At 53.7% G+C, this 19,755-nt stretch overlaps 2 protein-coding genes across 2 annotated transcripts; both read left to right on the top strand.

Moving 5' to 3' along the window:
- Positions 1-1,800: 1,800 nt before the first annotated feature.
- On the top strand, positions 1,801-8,600 carry CkaCkLH20_13179 (uncharacterized protein; the record flags this gene model as incomplete). The annotated part of the gene is made up of 3 exons (XM_038895890.1): positions 1,801-2,263; positions 2,306-2,364; positions 8,457-8,600. The coding sequence occupies 3 exons, from the start codon at positions 1,801-1,803 to the stop codon at positions 8,598-8,600; spliced, it is 666 nt and encodes a 221-aa protein (XP_038738802.1).
- A 67-nt stretch (positions 8,601-8,667) lies between these two features.
- CkaCkLH20_13180 (uncharacterized protein) lies at positions 8,668-19,009 on the top strand (the record flags this gene model as incomplete). The annotated part of the gene is made up of 3 exons (XM_038895891.1): positions 8,668-8,720; positions 9,949-10,213; positions 18,863-19,009. 3 exons carry the CDS (start codon positions 8,668-8,670, stop codon positions 19,007-19,009), a joined length of 465 nt encoding a protein of 154 aa, XP_038738803.1.
- Positions 19,010-19,755: the final 746 nt, after the last annotated feature.

Consider the following 19,755-nt stretch of genomic DNA (forward strand, 5'->3'; position numbering starts at 1 on the left):
CAGCGAAATACCAGACCTTGGCGTGACTATACTCTTTCTCTTCTGCCATGGCGAGACGATCTTCAGACCCTCACTCTGCCTTGATCGTCTGCTGCACTTTTGATGTCAATATGTATCTCAATTCATCCTCCTCCTCAACGAACCACCTGTGAGATCGTTGCCGCCGTGCTTCAGAATTCTCGTCCATCCCATGAAGGGTCATTCCGAAGGTAGTTCATCAGATGGTACTTTTGCAATGGTCGAAGCGCGTCTGACCGATTCTTAGATCCTTTTGCACGAGCACCCCTCAGACGAGTATCGCGCCGCAAGATGCTACCATCACCTGCGGAGACAGACTCCTCGAAACAAAGGATACGCAAGCTCATCGATGCTTCAGACTTGTCGTTCCGTCTCACTCGCGAGCGAACTCCGGCGACTGTCTGTCCACAGACAGTGTGGTGTAGTGAATTGGCGAGCGGGATCGGGTCGTTGGAGCGTGGAGAAATGATACAATTCAGGAGGCTGTAATGGGAAACTCCGGTAAGTCAAGATGGATCATCTTTTAGAGCAACTCAGCTGACCAACCGTGTCACAGCAGCATCCTTCGACATAATTAGCACTTCGGTGTCACCTCCGAATACGATCAGACGGTTTACCTGTCTCCGGTTGCCGTTCGCGGATGATTCGTAATAGCTGCCAGGCGAGAGACCGGCCCGGCCCTGAAGCCCCGGATGAGCTCTCGAAACGAACGTACTCATGTGGCACCACTTTGACGACGTCCTGGAATGAACTCGGTTCCCTTTTCACGTATACTATATGTAAGATAAATCTTACCAAATTGTTTCTCAAACACCGGCTAACGAATACCATTCAGGATCTTCGCGCCCTGTTGGCATACTCACCAGCAAGGCTATCAGCCCCCACCAGAGACTTCGTCACGGCCCGAATCACTATTATCGGCATCGTGTTGCCCCGGGCTCAACCAAGTTGTCGAGGCAAAGAACCATCTACGTGATCCTGTCGTCTGACACAAACATCTATCTACGTAATCAAGCAACAGTCTACTGAGACTTGCTGTGGAAGCGTGTTTTGTGTCTTTCCGTCGATACAGCATCAGCCATCACAACTACACACGACCTGATCATATTCTGGCTTGTTTGGCTTCATGAAGAATCCCAGACATCACGTACGCAATGGCCAGGCCGACATAACTTCCGTGGAAACGACAATACCTCCCGGACAATCCCAATCGTCCAACCCATCTATAGCTAGGACGAACCCACGATCGCGATGCCCACCAAGAGTAGGCTTCCCCGGGACCTTCATGCCGCCTTCAACCTCTGCACATACTACAGCAGGTCTATTCGGGCTGCCCTTGGCTTTCGCACGTGCAAACACTTACTATCCCCATCGACTTTGTTGCTTTCAAGATTCTCGTCCATCGCAGAGAGAATTTTCATTCTTACCGGATCTTTGCCAAGGTGACTGGTTGTATCTCGGCAGAGTTGCTCTCTTCATGGGATTGACGTCGGACTGTACCGACTCTACATGTACGCTTACAGCCGAGGAGCGCCCTTCACAACCGGCACACCCCTTGATTACCCTGCGAACATCCGAAGAAGAGAAGCCCAGCACTTTTTCCCCATGTCGTCCTCGTTTATCTCAGGCCGGGGTTGTTGCAGTACATCAAGCCGGTCTAGAGCATCCATATCGTCAAAGACACTGCTGCCTGGATGGAGGTGTTGGGTGATGTCTCCCTGGAACGCGGCATGGGCCCAGCCAGGAAACCAAAACTCTTCAAAGAGATGGAGGATCAGCAAGATGTTCCTGCTCCCTCTGGAATTGAGATGGCCTTCCATTGCGGCCGATAGAGGCCCGCTGACCTACCGTCGAACCTGCGCGAGTTCAACGCTCAACGCTGAGGCCCTTGCGTTCCTGCCAATGACCGGGACCCCTATCTCCAACGGGCTGGCCAACCTCACGTTATCCTTCTCGCTCACCAGATCTCTCTGGAAAAGGAAAGAAGGCAGCAGGAACGGGGATGACGTTGCAAAACTCGAGCGGGCTCTCAAGGCTCTGGATGCAACATCGTCGTCGGCCTCAGCGCCTTTAGATGCGGCTCTGATTACCAGCGCCATGGAAGGGTACATACACAGGCCCTCGAACTCGACCTACAAAGATGTCCCCATTATGGTCAAGATGCACTGCGAGAAGGAGATCCCCGAACGCGATCACAAGGTCAGGACAAGCTCACCCACTCGCCGCACTCCCAAGACTGTTCAATGTACGCTAGACGGCTGGTATCCCACTGAATGTGTGGATGCAGGTTACGAAAGCAAAAGCGAGCGTCTGTTCGGCAACTGGTTGCTGGACATGCTCGGCGAGGTTCGTGACGGCGCCTCCTCCTGCCACACACCACAGAAATATCCCACCACTTATTGCTTGCTCAGGCAGATTGGTTACACTCTCACTGCTTCTTTTTACCCATCCTCTTCTAGGATCGTATGATCCTGCACCCCTCGCCCACTCCATGGTAGCACATGTCTCGCAATAAACCGCCCCTAGCGAGTCAACCACGATGGTGAGATTGCCATGCGGCCAACCGAGGAAATGAAGACCACGAGGCGAGCCCTCGCAAGAATTGAAGAGGTGAATCGTCGGCCACTTGGATCTGTCCAGTTCAAGACGGCGTGACGGACGACCACTGCTCTGGACCGACCTGCCCTTGGCAGCTCGGAACTCTTCGAGGCAGCACTTATACAGACCACGCGTGGGACGGGCAACCAAGCTTCACGTCAGAAACATCCCGCAGCTAGTTTTCTGATGTGTATTGCTGGCTACTTTTCCGGAGAAAGACACGTTGACCTGCATACGGCACAGAAGCCAATATCTGACCGCCGACGGATTTGGTCAGCTCGGCGTTTGTTCTCTGGCCAACGGGATGAATCCTGTCGTCGATTGCCCTGGACTGGCCGAGAAGAGCTTGTACTGAGTATTACCTCCGTTTGCTATTTCCGCAGGATCCTTTGGCCTCCCTTGCCTTGGGCTCTTTTGGGACGTTGGGACGGGGTGGGAGATGGGATGCATAATATTTCCCCTGGGGCCCCGGATCACACCGCTAGTACCATCCGTCACACCCTACCTTGGTTCATCCAATGCAGCGAAAGAGTCTACATAGCCAACTTGCAACATCACCACCATTCCTTCCGACGTCTGTTAACACAAGAGGCTTGCACTGGGGTACGCTGAAGAGGACATCGGCATGGGTCGTTGAATCTCATCTTCATTCTTCTCATCGCCTCCCTTCTCAACTACGGTGCTACTAAGCCGTACCTTACTCATCCCGTCCTTATTTGAATCTTCTTATCCGCGATAAGACGCTAGCCGGTACTCGGACGCCTGGCAGAATGAGAAGCAACCAATTCACGCGCGGTACTCCCGAAAAGCGACGCTGGAGCTGGCCATGTGGACGAAGACTCGCTTAACTGCGCATTTGACATCGCCCCGCGGCATTCTCGCGCCCAACACTACTCTCGAATCTCGGAATGGAACATCGTATCTCGCAGGCACCATGCTCGAGAAGCCACTCCAGACTTACTCTGTCGACAATCAACTTGGGACAGGCTGATTCAAGCTGCCCCGGGCCGGCCAAAAGTTCAGCATCCAAGCTTTCGAAAGGCTATGTCAGAACTCCGAGAACCATGGCACTCTATCGGCATATATCTCGACGTTCGTTCTCGCCAGGATGCACACACTTACCCAGCCCCACGGTTCATGACTATCCTACATGCTGATCTAGCTTGGCTGCGACGGGCCCGCCGATCGGAAACCTCTACTTATCGCTTCTTTTTCGTGACAAAATCAGAGACCCACGCACTATCAAACGTTTCGTTGAGCGATGGGTGGTTAATGTCACGGCGAAGCACCTCGTTGACGATCGTTAAAGAGGTTACCAGACCAATCAGATTGGCGCGCTGGACGCTCATGGAGGACGAACTGTCCCGTCCGCGCTGTCCTTTTCGACGTCAACACTTTTCGTCCACAATGTGGCTACGTTGAAGGTGGCGATATCGACGTTTGTGGTGGTCATCAACAGCGCGCTTGCATCGTTTGTCACCGGGCTGGAGCCAATAAGCCCTTTACATATCGCTTATGAGGTCTCTGCCTGATGATTCTTTGTCACCTTCCAATGGGTAAACAGATGAAACCCTCCTGATGCATTTTTCAGCCAAAAGAAGTCCAACAAGACGCACAGAAACGTGATCACGATGATCCGGAATTTCATGTTTCCAGAGTCAACTGCCGAACAGGTGAAGATCGCCAACAACGTCATCGATTCAGGGCGTCAGCGATCCGGCGGGATAACATAAGAACTGTTCACGAAGCTTACTCGTAGGCACTGCTCGACTCACCTCGTATCTCTTCAACAACGCAGCACCTCGACTCATAAGACAATGTGTGAAGCATGTCTAAATCCCCGGGCTCAATGAGTGCTGTGAGCACTGAGCACTCAGATACCTAGAGACTACCATTGAAAGAGGGGTCGGACTTCCCAGGACGCTGTGTCGGTGCCACTGCTGCAGACCAGATCAGATTCTGGGAGGTCTTCACAATCTACCTGCTCACAGCACTATGGGAAGAGTGACCCGGTCTACTGCGGTCACGGTGCGACTGCAAGGGGGTATCTTTTCCCTCTTAGCCAATGGCCAAAAGCATGGAGTTATGGGTGCTGATCGTGGCCTTGACGTCCCAGTACCTACTGGTGACCCTCCTCGGACACAGTCGGCCTCCGTAGGTGTCTATGAAGTCCACCTACACTGGATGTGTTGTGGTCTGAGGATGTGACACTCCGGATCAACAAGCCTTGCATATTAATCAGTTTTGACGCCCCACGCCCACATGTGTATGCCCGTACGGCCGCACAATTCATACTCCTTCGAGAGTATAACCAATATGGACAAAGACCCTAGTGGATACGATCACGAGAGCGAATCGGCGCCAATATCGCGGTGGGCTTGGCACAAAGCGATTACCTATCCATATGGCAAGTCAAGACAACGGGAAGGGAAGCACTTGATAGAATCGCCAAACCAGGAAGCTCGCCACGCAGACCCCAGGTCTTCTAAAACCCTTCAACGCTCACCCCGATATACACCCGCAAACGCTCACACATCCACCTGGACGAACCAAGCAACAGGCAAAAGACAGAAGGCCGAAGGTGCTGCCCGACGATTCAACCCCGTCATATGTTCATGCCGGGACGCATGCAGGCGATGTTGCTCCCGCCTGGTCCAGACAAACCCGGCTCAGCTACACACTGAGATGTTCGACATGGCATCTCGACTCGCCTAGCCCACAACAGATTCACAAACGTCAAAACTACCTTCACAAGATGTACTTCAACTGCTCACGGAGCAAACAATACCATCGGATCTTCCTTGCGTAAGAGAAAGGCCGAAAGGCGGATTATTCCCGACCCCAGGATGCATGAGCTCGGGCCCTTTCGCCATCCTCGATTGTGCTGCCGGCTCTTCCACGGCGCCCCCTCGATGAGTCCTTCGAGGCCCCAGGAAGAGTGCCATGTCAATTGTGCGGAAGACCTTGGTCTCTGGTCTGAGTTTCTTTGCAGCCAGACTACTGCCGGGCCTTTCTCGACGAAATCACAGAGGCTGCTGCCGGCAATGTCTAATCGTGAGAAGCAAACAGTGAGAGCGAATTTGGTCGCCCTGGACTCAAAGACATTGCATAAGAGTCGAGCCAGTTCAGATTTCTCGCTGCTTTTGGTTGAAATTAACCAATCCAACAGTTTCGTCCAAGGCTGTGAGGAAAGCTCCTCGCAGGTCGCCCCCATCAGATCAGTTTCCCTCGGCTGACGGCAAGATGATGCATGCGACCAGCAGGGGAAAGAGGCACGTCGCGGACGCCGTCTTCAGCGTTGACAAACTGTTTCCCGATGATATTCTTGAAGAAACCCGCCGATGACAGTGAGACCTGCTGTCCGGCTGTACGCATCGTCCGCCGTTGATACATCATCCTCGTACTCTATCGTCTGGTACTATTCCCGACTTCAGTCTCCCGCCGAAATGGATCTTCGTCTCGTAATATCAGTCTTCGCCTGAAGCAATCAAACGATAAGGAAGACTTGTGTCTTGGAGATCTGGCTTCCCTCGGCGTGCTTGGCCCACAAGGAGAGCCAGTAACGCAAGAAAAAGCGGCAACCGGCTCCCGTCGCCGTCACCATGGGTGGATTGCCGCATCGACAGCCTCTACGTCAGATGGTGCCACAAGCAGGTGCCAGTGTCCAGAGTATCGTCGTTGCCCTGGCGCACCCCGACTACCGACTGAGACCCGTCCCTTCGTTGTCGTTCCCCTGGGAGATCCCGATGGCAAGGTTCGGCCCGTATATCGCCGTTGCCCTGGGACATTCCGAATGGGAAGCTCAGATCCGTCCGCACATTACTTCTCTCTTCTTGCGCTCTTCGCGCAAGAATTGTCTCAAATCACTGCTAAATTAGTGCGAAAAACACATCTAAGCGCCCGTTGTGTGGCACTCATAGCCCACTGGTCTCGTCGTGAGGTGGCGTACTACGTGCAATGGTCTAGAAGACCAAAACAGCGAGGCGTTGCCTCAGTCAGCTCTATCCAGATATCAGAATCGATTGTTCTGCCCTGTCGGTTTCATACCGGCCCGGCCCCGGGTCCAGCTCGGATACCTCAATAGGAGAGCCCTGTGCATCTACCGGCAAAATCTTCGAGATTATCTGCGCCGCTTGCATGATGTCCGACTAAGCACCACAGTGTCGAAAGTCAAAAGAAGTGGATTTCATCGTCACGAGACGCGACCCCTCAAACGAGTCTTCTCCACGGACCCGTGAGATGAGGGCAAGACCGACTTTTGAAGGGCAAAGAGTCGAAGGAGTCTCTGAAAACTCAGGGCTTCGTCCAAGACACAGTTGTTTACGCTTAGCACAGCGGGCCTCGCGATCTTGGTCTCCCCAAATCGGTTCATTAGAAGCGTCTCAGAGGTCGGGGTGTCCTGATCGAGGGACAGGAAGTCATTCTGGAAAATCGTGCCGTTCCTGACGCAGCCACACCTGGAAAGACCTCCAAAGAACCGTATCAAGATCTAGGTGGCATTGGAGAGGAGCTCAAGCAGAGACCCGATCCCGAGCTCGTCAGGCATGCCATCAGCCGATCTACGGCTCCAGGACTCGCTCTATCCAGACGACAGCATCAAGCCGTCACCCGTGTCACGAAGAGCGAGAGAAGCACCACGAAGTGTTCCCGCTTGTTTCACTCCTTCATTTACCAGCTGGGCGCGTTCGATCCCAGCTAGCCATTCGGCGCAATGTATCACGCATCCGCTGCTCTTATTTCCTAAAAGGTGATGAACCCAGTCGGGCCCCGCAAGGAAAGAGCACATGGAGAAGAAGCGATCAGGAGTTGGAAGCACAAGGACACACGGACTTTGTCACTCATCTCCTGCGTCTGGCCATTCGAGCATTGTTCGAGGAGATACGCAGCTGCGGCCAAGTGGTCTCCGAGAGATGCACCTTGCCGAGTATTCCCCGGGAAGACATTCTCTATTGCGATGAACACAAAGAGCTGGGTATTGTGTCCATCAAGTCGCGAAGAAGGACTGTCCGAAGAGATTCATCGCCAGTATTCAAGGACTCACTCGAAGATCGCCCGAGCGACACGGCTATCCTTGCAATGGGAACCCGAACTCCGAAGCTGAAGCGTCTTTGGCGTGGTGAATGCAGGAGTGCGTCCTGGAGGGTATGGCTTTCACAAGGGTGTTCTGTGGGCACGAGTTCATGCACGACCTTCGTCTCTCCGGCGTCACATTTCCCGCCCCTATGGTTGAGGTTGTGTCGTGGAAACATGTCGAACCCGTCGAGGAGTGTCCGAGTGTTCCACTTGGAAGAACTGGCCGCCCTGAGCGACTTCGATCATGGTCTATATTTATAACACTGCAGCACCTAGCGGGCTGTCCGTCTTCGCAGTGGCATGTTGAGATTCGAACAGACGACTCTGTGAGTCAGTCTCAGGTCGACAGTCGAAGTGGCTGGAGCTTGTCGCCAAAGCCATCGGCCGTCGGCAGCTTAGCGATGGAAGCCCACTGTGATCTGATTTGATGACGGTCCGAAATTCCGCAATTCGCAGTCAGTGGCTCTGCCCTCTTCAACTGGCGCTGCTACATTGGCTGATGCCACGAAATCTCATCCCCAAGATGTGCATCGACCAGAGTTTCACAATCTGATTGTCTCGCTGCGTATACTGGAATTACTAAAGGCGATCTGAAGCACCCACTCAGTCTCGTACCATCTCCTCTATCGCCAACGACAACACCAAGAAGCCAAACATGGACGACGACGTTCATATGTTGGCAAAACCAGACCCGGCCGGCACCTATGCCGAGCTAAGTGGGCTCTACCAAACACTACGTGTGGTCGCATTGACTGACTCTTGCGCAGGAAGAAAGGCAAAGCAGGCCGAACACGACGGGACCGACGGGACCCGATGGCCCGGACATCGGCCCGGGAAATGTGGACCCGTCGTTCGGGAGGCGGTCAAAGTCCCCGGGCCCCTCTCGCATGACCGAGTTTTACCCGACCTAGTGCGGGCAGTAGGTTTTCGACGACAAAGCCAGACAGATTTCTGTTCGCGTTTCGAACATCAACGAAAATGGATAACACCAAAGAATCCTCTGCTCCTTCTGAGCGGTATCAGATCGACTGGTATGCACATCGGCGGCCATACTCCATCTGAGGAGGGCAGACTTTGTGCGCACCGAACCAGTTGACGCTGATGACCTCGACAAGCTCGAAAACCCCTCACATATTAGGGGACTCAACAGGAGAAAGTCGGAAGCGCCATTAACCAATCAATAGAAGGTCTCCTTCTTGGAACACGATCTAGTTGGTTTCCCTATCTATGGTCTACGAGCAGATGGGTGCAGCACCGGTCAACCTCCGAGAAGGCGTAAACCGAGTGTCGGCTCTTGATGTCACGGACGTGAGCTACTTGGTGTGAAGCTGAATCTGCCTCAAGAGTCTGAGTACGCGCGAGTTCATCCACATAGGTATCCAGGCGTTCGAAGTTGCTCCGATTTCTCCGAGCAGATGTTCTCCATGCTACCCGATACGAGCGCCAACCAGGACACAAACCTTTTCCGGGAGGCAAACCCGCTTTTTGGCAAGGTTTCTGTTCGCGATACCGCGAGACCTGGCACGCGGAGTCTTGTGGCGTCGTTCATACTGGTGCCTACGATGCCCGAAGACTCCGAAAAGAGTCTCCTGGAAACCCTGCCAGAACGGACCTACTGAGTCTGACCCAAATCACGGCCATCATATTGCCAACGGTCGCCAACCGCCCGCTAGGGTTACTCGTCTCGACCGCCGCCCCAACTGTTCGCAGCAATTTCCCTCGCGTCAACGTGAAGACACCGATGCAACGGAGAATGACTTCGGCATGCACTGCAACCTCCCGATTTCCCATCAACCGGCCCAAACTTACTCAGGTCCTTGGTTGCTATTTTACCCTGCATGCCCTGAGGCAATCCGCGAACGATGATCTGGCGTGCAATGCGGACGATGGAGAGGAAACGGGCTTTGGCTTCCCTTCTCTACTATCCCGAACAACCATGATCATCTGATAAAGACCTTCCACAACACCGGGCTCTCGAACTGGCTGCGAAAATCTCGGTCAAAACGAGGCCCATCGGCCCACGCAAGCTGCTCTTCCCAGACGTATAGTCAGAGGATCTGCGTACATATAGCCTCTATATGACAGCATTTCAATTTTCTGTTGCGCCCTACGGTGCTACGAGCCGAAAAAGACGTCTCATACCACTCGCACAATCGAGGTCCTGCCCTCTGTCGACTTTAAGATTATCGATGGCCGGACGTCTGCAGCCGACGAGCCTCGGGAGCAGCGAGGCTCACCAGTTATTGCCGTCTGAAATAGCTGGAAGAAGTTTGGTTCTGCCGTTGCAGAGTCCAACCCCGTCAACCCTGCCCAGACCATCTACCTCACCCACTTGTACCACAACCAAGGACTCGTCGCCAGCGGCACCATTAGACACGAGGGTGAGTTCCTCTGCGCACTGCGCATTATGCTGGATGCAACGGGAAGGTCAGGCATGCCCTCTGCCGACGGTAAACGGTTTTCAGTTACCTGTGAACTGCACGACGGCAACCCAGACACGGACGAGTACGACGCGTTTTCCCTGGTAAGACGTCTCCGGAGGGAAAACTCACTGAGCACGGCTAGAAAGCCTCCCCGCCAAGGGAAAGAACTAGGGGCAGTCCGGGCAGTCCGCTGTCAGCGATGAATTCAAGCTGACGATGCCGAGCGTCTGGGTGGCCATCCTCCACTGCGCGGAAGATCCCTGGATCTTGAGGTGGCCACAATCCTCTGGCGTGTTCGGGCCGATGCGTCGCGTCAAGCTCTTGAGCAATGCTCAATCGGATCATCGACTGGTTTTGAATCGAGACACGCAACTATCCTGCTCAGGATGGCCCATTGGGCTCAATGCCAATCGAGAAGAATACCACATCTTGCCTTGCTCTTCCTCCGGATAGAGAATGTTACGTGTAAAGGGGGCCCCACTTCCGGGTGCCTACCCATAAACTTCCCCCAGGCCCCAGGGCCTATGAGAGACTCTCTGGCGGTACCTACACCAACTCACAACAGACTCTTCACAGAACCAGCTTGATCAGTCAGATCACCATTATTCCATTGTAAGGCTCTCCGGCCCTTACGGAGAACGGGATCATGGGGGCAATGGCCCCCCAATGACACGGATTTCATCAACATCAGAGAGCACATAATCATCCTCCAAAGCAAGTCCGGGAGGAAGACGTTGACATGTCGGATGGCAGCGGTTGTCAGATAACTGGCAAGTCCACAATCTTCTTAGCCTTCTCGATGAGCCGAACATCAGATGTCAGATTGCGTGAGAGAGAGGATAGCATTATGCTGGCTCGCTGCCAACAAGTCGGGAATGAAGCAGTCGCATTCGGCGCCGGTTGCCCAAGTATCATCCAAACTACCTCATTGTGTGGGAATCGTCGAAGGCGTCTTCAGCTAGATGCATAGCAACTCCCACAAAACAACGTCTCACGAGCATGTCGCACACACTCAGAAGTTTTATCATGCCGCCTCCAAGTATATCCAACCAATAACACTCGGTCTCAGCGTGCTCGAGGCCCCGGGCGCAGCACAACGGCAACTCGATCATGATCGGGGATACACACCATGCCGCCATTGTGGTGTGTATCCCCGATCATGAGACATCAGCAATCGTCGCGCACTTCCCAGAGAATCTAAGGTGCACTTGAACATCAAGCAGCAATGGTGGAAGATGGCTACGTTCTGATCATGTCAGCCGGAGGAATAGTCCCTCGACTGATACCAATTGAGATGATGGCGATCTTAGAGCCGCCCGATCGCTCTCACGATGGACAAGTTTCGGTTTCCATGCGCTGGACCCAGCTGCGTTGGTCATGTGGCAGCAAATATGCTCCAACGAGACGACTTGGGCCTTGTGGCAGTGGTTGCCCAGGGAAAGATACCACGACTTCCAATGCTGGACCTCCCCAATCATGAAAACCCGGACCATGGGGAGTCAGCAATCCGAGGTGCGTCGGAGTGATCCGTCATGACAACACGGCTCTAGATGAGGCCAAATGGAGGGAGTTTCGAGTCCTCTTCAGGGCAAGAGACACGCAACAACTTCGGATGGCGCCGGCGGCCTGAACATGCGGGATGAGTGATGCCCCAGTACAGCTGCTAGACTCACAGTATCAACCGATATGTACCCACAGAACAAGCAATGCCTATGGCTCATTCTTCTGGGCTCGTTCCTCATACCGTCTCCTCACACCAGCGATTGCGCGGGTAGAGTCAGAGGCTTCTGGACTCGATCAAGCCTGCATAGTGGACCCCCGAATTAGCACAGAAGGCGGGCCTTCGCGACGCCTCTCTCACCGTCCCATTCGTGGGTATGATGGAGTGCAGTGGTGGGTGATGCTGGAGCGAGGTAGTGATCAGAGTGTAGGGCTGGCTGACATCCAAGTCGGCCTTCACCCGAAACTCATCCCTCACTGATATAACGGCCATAGGAACACATTGCAGCCTCGGTCCTCCGGCTTACTCATGCTTCTCTGCCGGATGGTATAACAGAACGCTTTCTCACACAGCTTCTTCTCGAACATGCTGGTGGAATCCATGAGGCCCGCGCCTACCTTCAATGAAAGTTTGTGAGATTGCAGATATTGGTCTCGTCCTGGTCACTCGCCTGAACCAAAGGCAAAAAGAACACCTCTGGCTCCATTTCTATGCTCACAAATATCCCCAAAGAATCACACCAATCACTTCTTGGTTCGACTGAGAAGATATATGTCTATCGCATTCCAAGCGGCATTTGGAATGGTTTCATCAACCCGACATCAAGGGTTTCCATCTGCCTGTCGCCAGCTGGGGCGATATATCCCATCTTACTCACCTTTTCGCCCACCCATTGTGGTCTCCCTCCCAGCATACAATTGTCTCTCCGATGACTACCTCAACAACTATGTCTGACCTGCTGTTCAAGTTCGTCGCTTCCGGTGCGCCACTGATCTGGCCAGCGCATTGACAACACCCCCGGGGCCTCTTCAGCTGTGTCTGCAAGCATCGACTGAGTTGAGGGGTTATCGGCAGACAGTACACTCTCCACTCAGCCGATCCGGCTGAGGCCTTAAAGCCTCTGCGGTGGTCCGTCCCGTGACAACGAGAACAGCAAGGTGGCCAAATATTAATGGTTGTTCATCCATGAGGAGATCTTTGCCCGGGGCATCAACACGACGATCTACCCGTGATACACATCTTCAGTCGATCAATTCACGCATCAAGGCTAATGAGACCACGGGCCCATGACACGCGACTACAGTGTGTGAAGAGGACTAGAACCTACGAACAATATAGTCGAGCCAATCCAGCTTCAGAGCATGAGCGAAGAGACGCGACTCCCAAAACGTGGGATCGGGCTGTCACTGGCCGACGACATATGTCAAGATCTACCAGCTCTGCGCAACAAGAGCTGAAAGTCACCATCTATAGGGACATTACCTTGCTGGCGAAGACTTCAAGCGGTCGCAGTGGTCCTCACACGGAGGGTTGCAGACGACGGCGGCCGTTGGCTCAACTTCGATTACCGAGACGGTCGAAGGCATGCGGATAACGAAGAAGAGTTCCAACAGATGGAGCTTATCGTCGTGTGCAACAGACATATAGACGAAGCACGCGAGCCTTGAGAAGCAGACTGGGAAGATGGCGAATACTATGCTCAGCCAGACTTGGCCAATATTAACCGTTCGTTCCGCCACACAGATGGACATCGCGAAGGTTGCCTTCGCCTACTGCGATTCGAAGGCAATTCATCGCCGCTTGCCGTAAACTCGTCCGCGGCATCGCCAGCATCCGCGAAAAGGATGAGTGCGGCGGCGCCTCTCTATCTGGTAATAGCCCTGACACGGCCCTGGCGCCATATCCTCGACAGCGATGTCGAGGAAATCCACGAGGATCAACTCAAACGCTCCAGTGAGCAGTCCAGCCTGAGCGATTCCCCCCGGAGTTCTACGCGGACTCCGACATCGACGATGTCTTCGTCTGTTGCAGCACAGCAACCGACAAGTCGAACATACCCTTTCCAAGGCACACACGTCGTGGAGCTGGTCACAACCGCAAGCCTCGACCTGCTTCCTATCCCCACGACAGCCGCAACGGGAAGACACCCGAGAGAGCCCTACGCTGGAAGGGGCTCGTACAACGGCCGTGGGGCCGGCCGTGGCGGCCCTTCTGGGTCCAACTCGCGAGGTGGTCATGGTCCGTCGCAAAACGCATCCGGACAAAGTTCAGGGTCACGAAAGATCGGCCCAGGGCCGGAGAATTTGGGCCATAACCAGATCGCATCAAACAAAACAACCGGGATGCCACGTCCGGAATCCCAGGACCTGGCTGCATTTTCCGGTTATCCACGGTAACATATTCGAAGCACATCAGCGAGTTCACTCCGATTTAATGCACTCCTACCGGGGCTTCGCGTCTTTGACCTCACTGCGGCGCTATCGGCTAGAGCTTTGCGACCTCTGCATCTCCGCAAGGTCCGGCGAACACCAGTCGACCCCCCAAACGAACTTACAGGGTGTGCGCTTCGAGTCCACTGGCATGACAAGATGGCGACGACACATCATCATTGCCCTCCTCTGCCCTAACCGGATCCGCAGTCATATCCGCGATTAGGCATCAACGACAACGACTACATCGCAATTGTCGTCCCAAGCACAATACCCCACGGGCTGTTGGATACAGTCATGATATAATGGTTACAAGAATGCGGCTTCTCTCCCACAAACTCGTTCGAGAGGGTGTGGCAGCTGAGACGGATCTCAGCTTCAAGCAACTGTCTCGAGTACTTGCGTATCTCCGTACTCAGGAGCAACAGTCGGTTTCGATTCTGATTCATGCCCGAGCACGCTGCTTAACATTCGTACACGGTGGACACATATCATCCTAATTCCAATGACGCTGAGACGCCGATCTTGGCATGCCATCCAACTGACAAGGCGGTCCCTCTACACACCCGAACTTACATTCCTGGTCGATTCAACACCACCGCCACCTACTACCTCTCTTGGCCTTCACATCTCACCTGGCAAGTCGATCCTTCACCAAAGTGCCTGGGAGGAAAGTTCCATGCGATGTAGAACGCTAAAGCAGCCCTTAGCGGTTGTCAATATCGACAACTTGCTCAAGTTGCCCCCTCTGCAAATCAGCCTCCACTGTTAATTACGCCTGCCGCCCCTGACTATCGGGGCGTGCCATTCACCTAGCATCACCAATTGTTCACCTGGTTACCTCTTATCATCTTATAGCGACCAAGTCAAACACGCAGCATCAAGTCGGTAACCCCAACATTGCACAACCCCAATGAGAGCCTCGGGCGCAATGCCGCCTCGTAACCTACAACAAGCGAGCTCAAGGCAGGCTATCAGATTGTTCGGAATGGCAACGCTACGAACTTGAGGTTTCCCTGCTGGCACCTTACTGTCCTTTCATGGAGCCAAGACTCCAGGCTGTCGAATGCCCACGCTCCTGATTCAAGCCCCGAAACGGGGTTGCACTGGGATCAAGCAGTCGATACGAGTTCTCGGTGTGAATACGCTAGCCGATCATGGCGAAGGCGTCTCTGCAAGAACCTGCCAAGTTGCGCTCGCGACGGCTTTGCATCTTCTCCGTCTGGTACAGATATCACTATCCTCGCTCCATCTTCGGGCGGCTTCATCGGCGACCCAGATAGAATTTGGGTTGAGGACATGTCTCGTTTGAAACGATATTCCCAGGGAAGATATGCGACGTCCGGCTCTCCCAACAATGACGGTTCGCGTATCCAAGATTCAGAACAGCCCTCTATCCGTGTTGGTCGTTTGGCCCCAGTGATGCGCTGACCTGGAGGAAGTCTGACTGTTTGGTGTCCGGTTGACAAAGGGACAGACCCTCAATCTTCTCATACACCCTCCAATACCGTCTTGCTTTTCAGGTGCACTAGCAGACAGTGCCAGACACCTTGATATGGCAACAAAGGGATCTTCACGGGCTTCCATGTCCATCTTCCAGATATAACCCGGGCCCGAACTTTGCACGGCTCGAAGGTGTGGCCATTCCCAGAAATCTGTGGATTTCCCGGAAGCAGCGTGGCGATATGGAGGCCTTCAAGGTCTTGGGGCTGAAAACGCGGAAACGAATTGGCGCCCGATGCTACGAAAGATGCGGAAACGTCTTGATGCCATTAAAGCTGTATCGTCTCCGGGGCGACCAAAGTTGACGCAATGCAGCTACACGTGCCTTCTCCTCGGGCAATCAAATTGGACTGACAGACCTAGACCAATATCCCAGGGCAACTTTGGCCGTCTTCGCATACTTCCCTCCTTCGAGGGGCTGGGGGCGCAAACCCATGGCACTCGCAAGGTATTTCCCGCTTACACTGCTCAATGCCTTCTCCTGTCTCAAGGACAAGCTGCCCCTTCCCTTTCGAGCAGTGCCAGAGGATAACACAACCATTTTGTAATTCTCAGTAAGCCTTATCAACTGCTCGTGTTGGTCTCAAATCCACATCGTCCGCACATGCTATATCAGAGCATGTCTACTTCACTGTCAAGAGGCTTGACCGCCAATTCCATCGCGAAGCAGCATCATCCAAGTGGGCAAGGAATCACGCTTACACGTCAATATCGTCCTTAACCGAGCTTGTGCAGAGGCACGGGGAGCAACGGAAATAATCTCTACTTCTGGAAGTCGAGTTTGTCGTCAAATATGGCCGCACTGGCCGCATTCCAAGCGTATCTTTCATAACTATCCTCCTTCCGGTCCCCAGTTGCCGACGGCCTGAAATGGTATTGCTGGCTCTTGTGCCCTCAGCACGACTCCGTCTCCCATGCCAACGCTCTCGACAAGATGCCGTCCACAATCTCATCATCACAGCACAGTATTACTACTCTTAAGCGGCAACGATGTTGACAAAACCCAAAGACATGGGGGCAAGTCATTACGGGGGGAAACGGTTCTAGTCTCGAGAAGAGAGTGTCTGATTTTCACGTTGACTCCCCGGGCCCCCGGACGACACTTCGGTATCAGATTCGGCCTGAAGCTGTGGATATTCCCCGAGACAAGAGACTATCCACAAAACACGGCAGAATTTCCCCAGACCAGCTGATTGATGCATGGGAAAAGATCATGTTTGTCGTGCTTAAGGCAAGCGAAATTCTTGACATGCCCTCAGGGGAATACATCCCAGCTTCAACGCTTTCTCATCCAAGCCTTCTTCATTTTATCGCAACATGCAGCAAGGACCTATTCCCCGGGACCCCTACTACAATTTCCTGGCGTGCTGGTCTTGATTCTGAGGGATCGTGTCTGCATACGGCATCACGCGGCGTGAGTAAAGCCAGGGCATCCAATCGCTCCGCCTGTTGCCCTGCTAAGTACCTCACGCAGTCCAGGCACTGCCAGCAACAGCTCCCTCTCCGATCGTGCAGTTACACTTCCGTCCCAAGCCAATCTCCACTCATTGCCGTCGGAATTCACAGAAAGGCTATCATAGACTCCATGAAGATGGGACAGGGAGAGAAGCTTCCTCAAGTTGTCTGCGTGAGGACGTCCCTCATTCGATATTTGACGCCTCCCGGCGGATGCTGAAAGCACAACGTCGTCCTCGAATTCCTATACCCGAAGATCCCTCGAGTTCATTCATGGGACGAGCGGGTTTCTGCTGGTCGAAGTTGCGGTGGTTCTTCGCTTTATTCGGGAGCAGCGCGTAGTTCGGTTCTGTCGTACGAACTAGGGTTCACGAGCAAGGCGCACATGGGGTAGCCCAAAAAAGGAGATCATTCTTCATGGCCCGGGACCGACGAGAATTTCCATCGGAGCGTCCTATACTTACTACCCGAGACTCTTCATCGGATGGCAAAACTTTACGGATCCCAAGATCCGCCAAGAGGGTCTCCTCTATTCTCAAGTGGCCCAATGGGTGATTCTCCACCCTGAAGATGCATGCAAAGTCGATCGAGAGGGTTGAAGGGATTGCCGCGCGTTGGGAGGAAGGCGACCCGAACATCACGAAGGAGGTGTTCTGTCCGAGCATCACTTTGACCGGGCGTTCAAGTGTCTTCAGCAGCTCGTAATCGATGGGAAGTACGCCTGGCCGATGAAGGGCCGCTGGAACCCCGGGCGGGTGGCCCCCAGCCGTCTCCCTGCCAGCCCACCAAAAAAAAACAGATTGATCCATCGTCTTATTCACAGAGCCCGGAAAGACTTCTTGACTCTTCGTCGGCGAAGACTTGTCATGGCGAAACGGAATTGCCAATCTTTCCACCCATAATGATTGACTACCAAAATACTTGGTAGTGAGCCGTCTGCGTTGCCGCAACCACAGTTCGGAAATATTGAATTTGGATTCGAAGCAGCGGCCCATCATGGCATACGTTGACGCGTCTGGCCCTTACAACTTCATGTTACTATCACAACAAGACCAACTTCACACCGCGTTCAATCTTCGGCCGTCTTTTCATTCATCCATTTCAATCTTGGTCCCCGGGCCCTGACGAGCATCACATCAGCATATCTAGAATTCTTCTCGGCACTCGAAGTGACGCCGCCGTATTGGGAGCTGGCGAATTCGGCTTTCTGTGGTGCCGGTGAAGCGCAGCAAACGGTGAAACATATGCGCGAGGCAAGGACTGGCTTTCACATATGTTCGACATTCGAGAAGTCAGTTTGACTGTTGGTCAACTCGGCAACAGGCTGTGACTTTAAGTTCAAGACGGCTGATTATGGTCATGAAACTTCTGTCGCAGATGAGATACACCAGCGGAAAGGAAGCGAAGTTGCGCAAGTGGTGCTAAAGGGGACGCTCTTCAGGTCGGCATCGCAGAGGTATGAGGACAGTATACCTAGAAGCGGAGACGAAGACGACTCACGATGCTGAATGTCCTCCTACTGGGGCGGAGATGGCCTGCTTTCGGTCGTACGGGGCAAGCCTATCCTCGGCGGCAGCAAACCAAGAGCCACAGGTACAAATAAGGCAGAGCGCCCCGGCCCTGACCGGCCCCCGCTAACAACTTCCTGCATCACACTGTAAGGTGGTGTGCTGGACGCCATGCGGCGGATCCGTTGCGCGAGCGGGCTCTGATCGGCTCCCGCTGCAGGAAAGAAGACTGAAGATGGCAGTATCACCCAACGCCTCAGGGCCATGGAACTCAAACCCATGGTGCTGAGAGCCTCCTTCCCAAGAAGAAACGAGTCGGGGTTCCTAGGTCAGGCTGTCATGACCAGGCCAAAGTGTAACAGAGACAGTATCGAGTGTCCCATTGACGACGAGTTCACGCGTGCGCTTGCCAAGCTCACGAACGACGCTGGCACCAAGATCATGCAGAAGATGCAGGACGCCATCGCGAAGAACAGTAACAGCCATCGCGAAGAACAGTAACAGCCATCGCGAAGAACAGTAACATCGATTCGCAGACCCTCCAGAATAGTCTGAGGTTACCTGTATCAGCAAAGGCTTGCTATAGCCGTCATGATGGAATACGTCCGATACGAGAACCAGGATTCCGGTCCCCCACCACACCAACAGAAAGCCAGCCGAGGAAGTCTTACGAGAAATGAAAGAAAAGCTGGACGAGGCTACTCGGACACAATAGCACCACACTTCGCCTCGTCTCGTTCCGAAAGACGACGGGACGAATGCGTCAGGTCAGTGGGGACGCTCAGGCGCTACGATGCAGTTGAATCATAGGACTGCTGGATAAGGGCTACATACCTTCGCTTCTTGGTGGCAGAGCCCAACGTCGAGAAGACATCGCGCCTCGCTCCTCGCCAGATTGGAAATCCCCCATCTTCTAGCCGAATGAGCTGTTGCACGGATTCAAGGGAGCACTGACGATGCGATCTACCTTCGCCGGGCCCGCCCCGTCTGGCATAACGATATATTGATCCACATCCTTCATGTTGTTTCCGACTTGCAAATCCACACCTGGGTAGCGACGGACTTAGATCAATCTCTGGGTCTTACCTGAATACAGAGACAAGGAGACTCGGGAGGAGCTTGCCATTCAAGATGACTCATGGATCTCCGAGCCGTCGTGCTGAAGACAGGCTCTCTACAACCCCGCCCCCGCCTCTGGAAATTCGGTAGCTATGCGGCTTCCTCGTTGCCACATTATCCCCATGATC

Source organism: Colletotrichum karsti (genome assembly GCF_011947395.1).
Source record: "Colletotrichum karsti strain CkLH20 chromosome Unknown Scaffold76, whole genome shotgun sequence".
Classification (NCBI taxonomy): Eukaryota; Fungi; Ascomycota; class Sordariomycetes; order Glomerellales; family Glomerellaceae; genus Colletotrichum; species Colletotrichum karsti.